Genomic DNA, 11,325 nt, shown 5'->3' with positions numbered 1-11,325 from the left:
TTATTATTATAAACATAGGGAAATTTCTAACTTCATAAAAAGAGGAGGAAAAATAGAAACAATCAAAAACAATTTTAACTAGGTAATAATTGATTGGAATTAAATAATTAATTATTCCGTCCCTCATTCGTCTCGTAGGGATGCGAAAAATTCCAAATTAAAATTTTATTTTAATCACCGAAGAATTACATTGTCGTTTAGGTCAAATCGATAGAGCGCACATGTGAGAACTGACCACTGACCACCTGTTAAACATCGAAAACATAAATTGGCAACACACCTCTATGCTGTGGTCAGATATAATTTAGATTCAGATGACATAGGTACAGTTTAGTTGTTTAGCAATGAGGAAAATTTTCATTTTATTTTTATTTTTTTAAGGTGTTTGATACAGGAAACTGTGACTGCTAAGGTCTTATCGTCCCGAAATCGAAGAGAGAAGGAAGACAGGATAGGAGAAGAGCTGTAGACTACGGAGAACGGTCCATAGCACCACAAGAACTACCTCAAAGAAAACATTACAATAGCCGGGCTTTAGATGGTTTATAGTGTCTAGAATAAATACCTACAATTTACAAATATGGGTCCGTTTACAATAGCCAGGTTAGTTTGGAATTGGATGGTAGCACGTCTGTCTAGGTTGTGTAAGGGATAGGTCGCGAGTTCGATTCCCACCCGGAGCGAACTTTATCCAACATGTATGTATGTTTCCCTAGCTAACTTTCTCTTACTTTGTTCTCCTTCTCTCTTGTTACAGACCTCGGAAGTTACACAGTATTACAGTTTTTAGAGTATTACAGAGAACAGAAGTTACAGAATATAGACCTAAAAGAAAAAAAAAAAAAATAGGTAGGTAGGTAAATAAAAAAAAAATGAAGTTAGATAAAATTGTTATCTGTGTGTAACTGTAAAGCAAAATTTTTCATTCCAATGACTCACCATAACGTGACGAGAGTTGAGTTGATACTGGGGTATAATTCGTTCCAGACTGTGCAGGAATGCCATCCCGCGGGCAACGTCCACGGCAAAGCGCAGCGCCTGCGCAAAGTCCACCACTATGCCGGCACCCTCGTGTAGTAGCGCGTACAGAGACCCCCACGCCATGTACTGGGATATGACCACCAGGTCGGGAGGAGAATTGACACACCCGATCACCGGCAGTACGTTCGGGTGAGAGAAAATTCTGTCGAAAAGAGAAATTAGGATATCGAATTACATTGAAATGAGGGACTTTTTTTTAAGAAGTTTGATAGAGGAAACTGTAACAATGGAGGTTTTATCGTCCCGAAATCGAAGAGATAAGGAGGACAGGAGAGGAGAAAGCCAGCCGTTCCGCGAATGAACCTTGTCTATATTAAAGAAAAAGTTCATCTCGGCCGGAAATCAAATCCGCGTCCTGTCACTTACAAAGCAGACGTTGTACGCTTCAAGCTAACTAAAATGGCTGGGAGCCTGTTCATACAAAACCAACTATATTAAAGAAAAAGTTCATCTCGGCCGGAAATTAAACCCGCGTCCTGTCACTTACAAAGCAGACGTTGTACGCTTCAAGCTAACTAGAATGGCTGGGAGCCTGTTCATACAAAACCAATCACCCAAATAAGGGTGTTAATAGTTATTTACCTTAGCTTGGGAAACTCTTCATTGAAGTCTCGGGACACGCGAGGTGTACAATTTCGGACGGCCAGGATTTTGGCCACTATGTCATTCTTCTGCCAGCGACCCCGCCAGGTGTCACCGTTGGGGCCTGAAGATATCTTCGTGTGGAGGGAGAGGTCATTCAAACTGATCCCCTTGTGACGAGACAGTGTAGCATCGCCTGGGAAAGATAAAATGGAATGGAATAAAATAAAATGAAATGGAAGAAAATACCCATAATTTATTTAACCTGTTAAGTTTATATTGTGTACAATCTGGGAATAGAAAAGGGACTTTTCAGTATCATTCTAGTAGAATGAACGAGGAAACGAGGTATGATATCTTGGTGTGGAGGGAGAGGTCATTCAAACTGATCCCCTTGTGACGAGACAGTGTAGCATCGCCTGGGAAAGATAAAATGGAATAAAATAAAATAAAATGGAAGAAAATACCCATAATTTATTTAACCTGTTAAGTTTATATTGTGTACAATCTGGGAATAGAAAAGGGACTTTTCAGTATCATCCTAGTAGAATGAACGAGGAAACGAGGGATAAATAAATGAACTATGTAAACTAAGTGGTGTAGTGGTTAGCCCATTGGACTTTGGATCTGGAGGTTAATAGTTCGAGTCCAAGTCAAGTCACACTTTATTTCCCCCCTTCACCAAGTCAAGTCTTTATCAACCACCTTAAGAGACACTTGTTATTGTGAATAATTGAAAAAACTCAGGAAACTCACAGTAACAAGTGTCTCTTATGGTGGTTGATTAAAGGGTTGATAAAATAAGGTTGAAAGAGAAAAAAAAAGAAAGTAGGGTGCCTTAGGAGCTGAAAGAAGGCCCAAAGGCCATGCCTGAGGCGGCGTTGCCTGAGCCTGAATGAGTACAACATCACCCACTTGCAGTTGATGAGATGATTTTGTCCATTTTTAACGTTGCATTTGAGTGTTGAGATAACACATAGTTTATTGAAGTGTATTAATTGGGGACTGACTTTTGTAACAAGCAGTCATCATGTTTAACACAATTAAAGTTCCTTAAAATAATAATATTATATTAAGACTGGCATACTTACGACTTCTTGTTTTCAGACCTAACCAGCTTTGATCCTTGAAATTGATTTTGGTCAAGTCCTGATTGTTTTGGACAGCAAGCTCTGAAACACAAGGTGAAATGATTGTTTACAACACAATGCTCCTGAACTCTAAATAACTAATTAAAATTAATGGTTCATTTATTTATTAAACAATGCTCAGTACTCACATTATTAAAGTTAACTACACTATGAGGTTGATTACTTCCTCAATTTTTTTTTTTTTTTTTCTTCTTCAATTTATCATCATATAGGTAAGTAAAAGGAAATGTCTACTTGGAATATTTAACAAAAGGAATCACTGTAGACTATTTTTTCCTCTACATGAAAGCTTTCCATCTACCTGTCTATCTTTGATAACAGATTGCATTCAATTTTTCTCAATCACTATTTACCATTGATTCTTTTGCAGAGGTTTCCTTTGGCTTTGTTGGATGGTGTGTCCCCATCTTTGTTGGCTATAGACACCAAACCTCAATAAGGTTAAACTCATTTGGATTACAGTCACTCAACCTATGTAGTTCAAAGTGGTTTTTTTTCTGTTTTCAAGGACCAAAAAAAAAGGACTTATCGCTCAATCCTTGTACTGCAAAAATAGACAAACAGTAATTAGGCGAGGTTTAGTGTATTTTTTAGTGCAGGTCAGAAGACCTTTGAGGAATGAGCCCCAAGTTAAGGAAATATTGGGCAGTGTCTTAAAGTCAAGTAGTCAAGTGACTAGTGGGGAGCCTAAGTTACATTCCCTGATGATTCAACTTTAATAACTGAGAGAGTCCCGGACAAAAAGGGTTTACCGAATATACCGAATTTAGATTGAGTGTTGGACAATCCTTTATACTTTTTTAGATTACTTCAGCCATGACGTAGAATTGGACAAAAAACTTACGTGATTGGCTAATTAAAATAATAATAATAATAATATGGCATATGTTACACTTACGTAGTACATAATTGGCTACTTAAAATCACGCAGTGAAGTTGAGGTCAGCCTTTTGCCTTAGGAGCTGAAAGAAGAAAAGCATAATGAAATGTAAGGGAAAATATTTTCCACTTCTTTCCTTACTGCTTACTGTGAAAATTGTTGGAATAACTGAAACTGCCCTAATACATGCTAGCACAGTGTGATGGTTCTCAAGTATACTATAACTATTTTTGAATACCTAGGTAAACAGAATGTGTTCACCCTGTATAGTGTATATGTATTTAGGGGTATACTGGGAAAAAGCTCAAAAAGAATGAGCAGTTCTCAGGACTTTACCTTTAGCCACAATTTAAATTTTGGCCAAAGTAGCTCAAACTTGGCAGAAAGATTGGATAAATTATGTAGATCAATAATTTTCTTGGGCCCTGTTTCCAGAACATATGGTTTGGCTGTTATTCCTGACCATTGCTATTTAGGGCTACACGGGGAGAAAGCTCAAAAAGGTATGAGCAGTTTTTGGGAATTTACCTTTAGCCACAGGTCACTCAAATTTTGCAGAGAGCTTTTAAGCTTGGTAGATTTTATTTATTTTTAACCTTACCAATCTGACAATGTCTAGGTGTCCATGTGCAGCAGCTAGATGAAGAGGTGTATCATCTCCTCTGTTAGTAGCATTGACCCGTGCACCACGTTGTAATAACAGTTCAACCAACTTCAAATGGCCCTCTTTACATGCCCAGTGCAAAGGACTAAAGCCATGGTCATCACTGAAAAACAATCAGTTACAAGCCAGGAAATCAGTTTCAAGAAAATTGTGAAGAGACCCCTCTCATGTGTTTTCATATTACAGTTATCATAAGAAGATGTGTCATCTCCTCCGAAAGTAGCATTGACCCGTGCACCACGTTGTAATAACAGTTCAACCAACTTCAAATGGCCTTCTTTACATGCCCAGTGCAAAGGACTAAAGCCATGGTCATCACTGAAAAACAATCAATTACAAGCCAGGAAATCAGTTACAAGAAAATTGTGAAGAGACCCCTCTCATGTGTTTTCATATTACAGTTAGGTATCATAAGAAGATGTGAAAAAAAGCTTTGTCATTAGGCAAAAGACAAAAACTACGAAAGTTGGTACCTAATTTACCAATGGAAAAAAAATATTGATCAAAAATGCACAAACAGTAGGTGCAACGGCGAGGTTTGATGTATTTTCCCGTGCAAGTTCAATTACGGATATTTGAGGAATGAGCCCCGGTTAAAGAAATATGGGCAGTGTCGTATATTCAAGCGACTATTGAGGAGCCAAAGTTATATTACCTGATGACAAAACTTTATAATCGAGAGTCTCAGACAAAAAGGGCTTACCGAATATACCGAATTTAGATTGAGTGTTGGACAATCCTTTGTACTTTTTTAGATTACTTCAGCAATGACGTAGAATTGGACAAAAAACTTGCGTGATTGGCCAATTAAAAAAAAAAATAATAATAATATGGCATACGTTACACTTACGTAGTACATAATTGGCTACTTAAAATCACGCAATATTTCTGGCCAAAATTTAGATTGAGTGTTGGACAATCCTTTGTACTTTTTTAGATTACTTCAGCAATGACGTAGAATTGGACAAAAAACTTGCGTGATTGGCTAATTAAAAAAAATAAAAAAACCAATAGGTATTAAAAAAAAAAAAAAAAAATGTGTTTTAAATGTGTACCAGGATGTAGAGTAGTAACTTTCATCAAAGTCTGTAGGTGTTTTCAGTAGGTGTAAAGATTTAAATTTCAAAGAGATAACAAAATATGTCAGGTGAAATTGAACAAGGCATGGGTTCCAAGATTCCTATCTGGCCAAAATCACGTCATCACTTCCACAATTCATTACGTTCTTCGAGATATGCCCTTCTTTCCGAGAGCTCTTAAGGTGTGTCCACAAATGGTCGGCCGTCCGTTGATTGATGTCGACTGAACGGTCCACACTGCCTCGACAACATAGATTTACCTCGTCAATCGACATCGATCGACGGCCGTTCGACTATGTTTGGACACACCTTTAGACATGCCACGAGGTTAATACATAATTATTAGATATTATAAACATGGGGAAATATCTAACTTCATAAAAAGAGGAGGAAAAATAGAAACAATCAAAAACAATTTTAACTAGGTAATAATATTGATTGGAATTAAATAATTAATTATTCCGTCCCTGATTCGTCTCGTAGGAATGCGAAAAATTCCAAATAAAAATTTTATTTTAATCACCGAAGAATTACATTGTCGTTTAGGTCAAATCGATAGAACGCACATGTGAGAACTGACCACTGACCACCTGTTAAACATCGAAAACATAAATTGGCAACACACCTCTATGCTGTGGTCAGATATAATTTAGATTCAGATGACATGGGTACAGTTTAGTTGTTTAGCAATGAGGAAAATTTTTCGAGTTTTTCTTCACTGCAGGTACTATTATTGTAAGATATCTGATGAAAAATAATTACTTTATCCTGATATTAATTATGTACCTAAATACTTCTGCCTAGTAAATAGGTAAAGAGCAGGTTTTCTATTCGAATTTCAATTTAGAAAATTAATAAAAAAACAACTGGGAATTGACTAATTAAAATAATAAATAAATAAACAAAAAACCTACGGCAAAATCACGTTGAATAAACTAATTTAAAACGGATCACTGAAGTTAAACGTTGTGTGTGATATCTGGATTATCTGGGACATGGGCTAATGGCTATTTCGGGCTGCATCCATCCGATTACCGTTAGTAGTATGCCTACTTGTATAGAGGATGGCAACCTTTGCAGTAGACAAAAACGCTAAACATTCCATTGGAATTTCTCATTCCATTGGAACCTACAAATGACACACAAATATTACAGCTAGGTACCTATATTACAGACACAGCTAATATGTATGTACCTACACTATGGCAGTGTTACGTATAGCTATTGACCTAGAACTAAAACTATTGACTGGGTACCTAATAGTAATATTGGACGTGTGAAATGGAAATCACGTCATCACTTCCACAATTCATTACGTTCTTCGAGATATGCCCTTCTTTCCGAGAGCTCTTAAGGTGTGTCCACACGAAGTCGTCCGGCCGTTGATCGATGTCGACTGAACCGTCCACACTGCCTCGACAACATAGATTTACCTCGTCAATCGACGACATCGATCGACGGCCGTTCGACTATGTATGGACACACCTTTAGACACGCCACGAGGTTTATATATCGTCTTATCTCTTCATTTTATCCAGAATAGGCAGGACCATATCGAAAGTGGGTCTCTTGCCAGGGTCCTCGTTCATACAGATACGAATCAGCTTGGATAAGTGACTGGAAATACCCGGTGGGATTGTAATGCGAAGGCCTTCCAGGGCCACCTGAAATGGAAAATATTTACAAGAAATTTTAGATTTCTTTATGTATGTATTGTATGTACCTTTGTGTACAGTATAGTTATTTATATATGTTTGAAAACTCAAGTCAGAAACCATACAATATTTTCATTGAAGATGGGCCAAACTACATAGAAATCCAATAATAAAACCACGGCCTACCTGGTTAGCTTGGAGGGTATTACGTCTGCCTTGTAAGCACTAGGTCGCGGGTTCGATTCCCACCCGGAACGAATTTTATCAACAGATGAGGTTCGTTGATTCGTTCTCGGAAGGGCTTTCTCCTATCCTCTCTCCCTTTCCCCTTCGATTTCGGGACGATAAGACCTCCGTACGTACTGCTAGAGTCCCGCCCATCAAAACTCTTTAAAAAATAATAAATAAATAAAAACGATCAGATTAAAAAAAAAAAAATAGACCTGCAAACCGTCTCAAATATTCAGCACTCCAGAAGATAAGTAATTTAGGGATACTCACTTTCATTCCAACCTCCATGGGGGTCAGGTCAGCAAACGGGACCTCCCTCGTGGCCAGCTCCCACAGGAGTACGGCAAAGCTCCACATGTCGCATGCCTCAAGGTTTCGGTCCCCGGGTTTCTTCTGTAGAGCCTCGGGTGACATCCAGGCCGGATAATAACAGCGACCTCGCTGCTGGAACGAGAACTGGGCATCCGCCATGTTGATACGGGCTGTCAGGTCCTCGTCAATCTGACAACAGAAAAGAAAAGCATTTGAAGTTTTAGACTTTTTAGAATTTAAATAAAAGCTGTAGACTGGTAGAAACAGCAACACAAAAACAACCTCAGATATTTTATTTTTTTAAGGTGTTTGATACAGGAAACTGTGACTGCTAAGGTCTTATCGTCCCGAAATCGAAGAGAGAAGGAAGATAGGATAGGAGAAGAGCTGTAGACTACGGAGAACGGCCCATAGCACCACAAGAACTACCTCAAAGAAAACATTACAATAGCCAGGCTTTAGATGGTTTATAGTGTCTAGAATAAATACCTACAATTTATCCTTTGTTCTGTATTCTATGTATAAAATAAAACGTCCATACGATAAAAAAAAAAATAAATAATAATTTACAAATATGGGTCCGTTTACAATAGCCAGGTTAGTTTGGAATTGGATGGTAGCACGTCTGTCTCTGATAAGCAGATGTTTACATTTCAGAAATCTGATGAAACGCCATCTTGAAAAATGGAGATTTTACTTTTATCCGCCAGGTTCGCTCTTCTCAATAAAAATATCAGGCGCGATTTTAAAATGCACAGACAGGACAAAAGACGGGCTTGTGGATTGAGTGGCTGAAAAATTTCCAGTTTAAAATAAACTTCCTTGCTCAATGTTCATAGCTTTGAAGCCTTTGAACTTATTCTTCAGTTCAAAGTATGCAGAATTTTCTGATCATACTTTCAACAATTTTTGGGACACATTTTCTTTTTTCTAAAGGTAAGTTCATTTTAGAAAAATTTTTACTGTGAGGATAATCAGTTTTAGGTCCTTATCGAAGTAGGGATTTGAACTCACACCCTCCGACTCACCAGCCACACGTACCTACCTATCTTCTTCTTTTTCATTTCCTTCTTTAGCCTGGGTCTCTCTTTTACTAAGGCGAGTAGTATTTCCTAACCAACAATCCGTCTGTTCATAGTTGCTGGCGATCCAAAATGTGACATCACGGATCCGTTCAATGACCCATGTGGGGATGCAGGTCTTTGCAGCCCCCAAGGGTCTGGCTACTCCTGTGACTGCAGCAAGTTCAAATCTACCCTCTACGTTCCCTCTCAGGATCCGAACAGTTGTGGAACGAAGGTCCAGATATTCTGTAGAGATGATGAGAGGGCGAAATGTGACAAGCATGGCTGGTGTAGGACTGGCTATGGAGGTTACAGCTGTCTGTGTGACCCTGGCTATCATAATCAGTACTGCACCGGTCGTTCCAGTAAGTTTGTAGGAATTAATTTTTTTTTAGCGGGAACTGTTATAGCGGAGGTCTAGCGGGATGACTGGCTATGGAGGTTACAGCTGTCTGTGTGACCCTGGCTATCATAATCAGTACTGCACCGGTCGTTCCAGTAAGTTTGTAGGAATTGACTTTGTTTTTAGCGAGAACTGTTATAGCGGAGGTCTAGCGGAAACTGTTATAGCAGAGGATACTCCCGAAGTCAAAGAGAGAAGGAGGACAGGATGAGAGAAAGTCAGCCATCCCCAGAACGAACCTTATTTAGGATAAAGTTCGTCCCGGACGGAAATCGAACCCGCAACCTGGCGCTAAAGTACAAGGCAAGCCAGCTGCCCTCCAAGCTTATTCGAGTGGCTAAAAATTGATATTTTGATTGATACCTAGCTCTACTAAACTTTATAGATTAGACCACTAGATAATCTCTCAGGTAGAAGAAATACTGCTAATGCTAACCCAGAGGTCCCGGGTTCAATTCCCTAGAGGATACTCCCGAAGTCAAAGAGAGAAGGAGGACAGGATGAGAGAAAGTCAGCCATCCCCAGAACGAACCTTATTTAGGATAAAGTTTGTCCCGGACGGAAATCGAACCCGCAACCTGGCGCTAAAGTACAACGCAAGCCAGCTGCCCTCCAAGCTTATTCGAGTGGCTAAAAATTAATCTATTGATATTTTGATTGATACCTAGCTCTACTAAACTTTATAGATTAGACCACTATGATACATGATCTCTCAGGTAGAAGAAATACTGCTAATGCTAACCAGAGTTTCCGGGTTCAATTCCCTATGTGGTCGTAGGTGTGTGGTCGAAAGTCACCTGTAATGTTGCTTTGGTATGAGTAAGTAAATTATTGTTTCAGGCGGTAACATGACCTATTTCCAGTCCCCGATCGTTCTGTTCAAAAATAAAGCCCCCATTGGTTCTATTCGCGTCATCTACATTCTGGCTCAGTCCATTGGGACACAACCTTCGTTTCAAATCTTCGATATCTTGGAAATGATCTTATCCGCCAGACTAAGACGACGAGATGTGTCGCAAACACCTAATCTGAGGTAAAAGCAGCATAAAAGCAATGAAAGCTATGCCGCTAATGTAGTGTTATTTATTTAATTAGGTCCCTCCCTATACCTATGTATATAGGTTGTAGATATACCTGACTGTTTCTCTGTTACCCTCTCTCTGTTTGCCGACAATAAATTTAGGGCAACGAGCTAAACACGAAAAGTTATTGCTCAGATGCTAACCCATCCAGATACACACTATACACAGCACACACTACGCTGCCTGACTTCAGTGATCCAAAATTTCATGGTCCCTGGCAATATGCTGTAGATGCCCTGACAAAATATCCCTAAGAATTAGGATCTTATCCGCCAGACTAAGACGACGAGATGTGTCGCAAACACCTAATCTGAGGTAAAAGCAATGAAAGCTATGCCGCTAATGTAGTGCCATTTATTTAATTAGGTCCCTCCCTATACCTATGTATATAGATTGTATATACGTATATACCTGACTGTTTCTCTGTTACCCTCTCTCTGTTCGCCGACAATAAATTTAGGGCAACGAGCTAAACACGAAAAGTTATTGCTCAGATGCTAACCCATCCAGATAAACACTATACACAGCACACACTACGTTGCCTCACTTCAGTGATCCAAAATTTCATGGTCCCTGGCAATATGCTGTAGATGCCCTGACAAAATATCCCTAAGAATTACCTCAACAAATAACCCTGCTAAAAACCCGTTCCCCTTTCCATCAGGTCACTCAGGGACATCTCTCAGGTGGCCAACTACCTACAGCAGGACAAGCTACTGTGGAGACATGAGGTACATCAAAGAGCCCAGGATATGGCAATGGTACCCTCCGGTAGAGATTTCTGTGTGCAGCAGTTTCAGGATGAAGCATTTTGCTCGATTATTCCGCATGGTTTGTATTGACGGACACCCATCCAGATAGCAACGACGCGAAACAACGAGGTATGTATAAATAAATAAATTATGTAAACTAAGTGGCGTAGTGGTTAGCACATTGGACTTTGGATCTGGAGGTTAATGGTTCGAGTCCAAGTCAAGTCACACTTTATTTCCCCCCTTCACCAAGTCAAGTCTTTAACAACCACCTTAAGGGACACTTGTTACTGTGGAGACATGAGGTACATCAAAGAGCCCAGGATATGGCAATGGTACCCTCCGGTAGAGATTTCTGTGTGCAGCAGTTTCAGGATGAGGCATTTTGCTCGATTATTCCGCATGGTTTGTATTGACGGACACCCATCC

At 39.3% G+C, this 11,325-nt stretch overlaps 3 protein-coding genes across 3 annotated transcripts in view; 1 reads left to right on the top strand and 2 right to left on the bottom strand.

Annotated features, from left to right (window-relative positions):
• Positions 1-939: 939 nt before the first annotated feature.
• On the bottom strand, positions 940-4,758 carry LOC103518146 (integrin-linked protein kinase; the record flags this gene model as incomplete). Its single annotated transcript, XM_026830021.1, has 8 exons — positions 4,751-4,758; positions 4,256-4,421; positions 3,702-3,736; positions 3,619-3,626; positions 3,128-3,205; positions 2,715-2,795; positions 1,624-1,819; positions 940-1,183 (listed from the first exon to the last, which is right to left on the bottom strand). Coding segments are annotated over exons 1-8 (816 nt in total), but the record flags the coding sequence as incomplete, so codon positions are not given.
• A 2,138-nt stretch (positions 4,759-6,896) lies between these two features.
• On the bottom strand, positions 6,897-8,432 carry LOC113471119 (integrin-linked protein kinase-like). Its single transcript, XM_026830020.1, has 4 exons — positions 8,422-8,432; positions 8,166-8,256; positions 7,554-7,784; positions 6,897-7,061 (listed from the first exon to the last, which is right to left on the bottom strand). Exons 1-4 carry the CDS (start codon positions 8,430-8,432, stop codon positions 6,915-6,917), a joined length of 480 nt encoding a protein of 159 aa, XP_026685821.1. The 3' UTR covers positions 6,897-6,914.
• A 38-nt stretch (positions 8,433-8,470) lies between these two features.
• LOC103518142 overlaps positions 8,471-11,325 on the top strand; it is a 32,471-nt gene continuing 29,616 nt past the window's right edge. The window contains exons 1-4 of the mRNA XM_026830018.1: positions 8,471-8,531; positions 8,734-9,024; positions 9,903-10,095; positions 10,809-10,975. Coding sequence (XP_026685819.1) covers positions 8,471-8,531; positions 8,734-9,024; positions 9,903-10,095; positions 10,809-10,975 — 712 coding nt within the window. The remainder of the gene's footprint in view (positions 8,532-8,733; positions 9,025-9,902; positions 10,096-10,808; positions 10,976-11,325) is intronic.

Source organism: Diaphorina citri, unplaced genomic scaffold (genome assembly GCF_000475195.1).
Source record: "Diaphorina citri unplaced genomic scaffold, Diaci psyllid genome assembly version 1.1 scaffold2088, whole genome shotgun sequence".
NCBI classification, from domain to species: Eukaryota; Metazoa; Arthropoda; class Insecta; order Hemiptera; family Psyllidae; genus Diaphorina; species Diaphorina citri.
The sequence above is the reverse complement of the archived record's forward strand: the minus strand, read 5'-3'. Positions and strand labels throughout refer to the sequence as shown.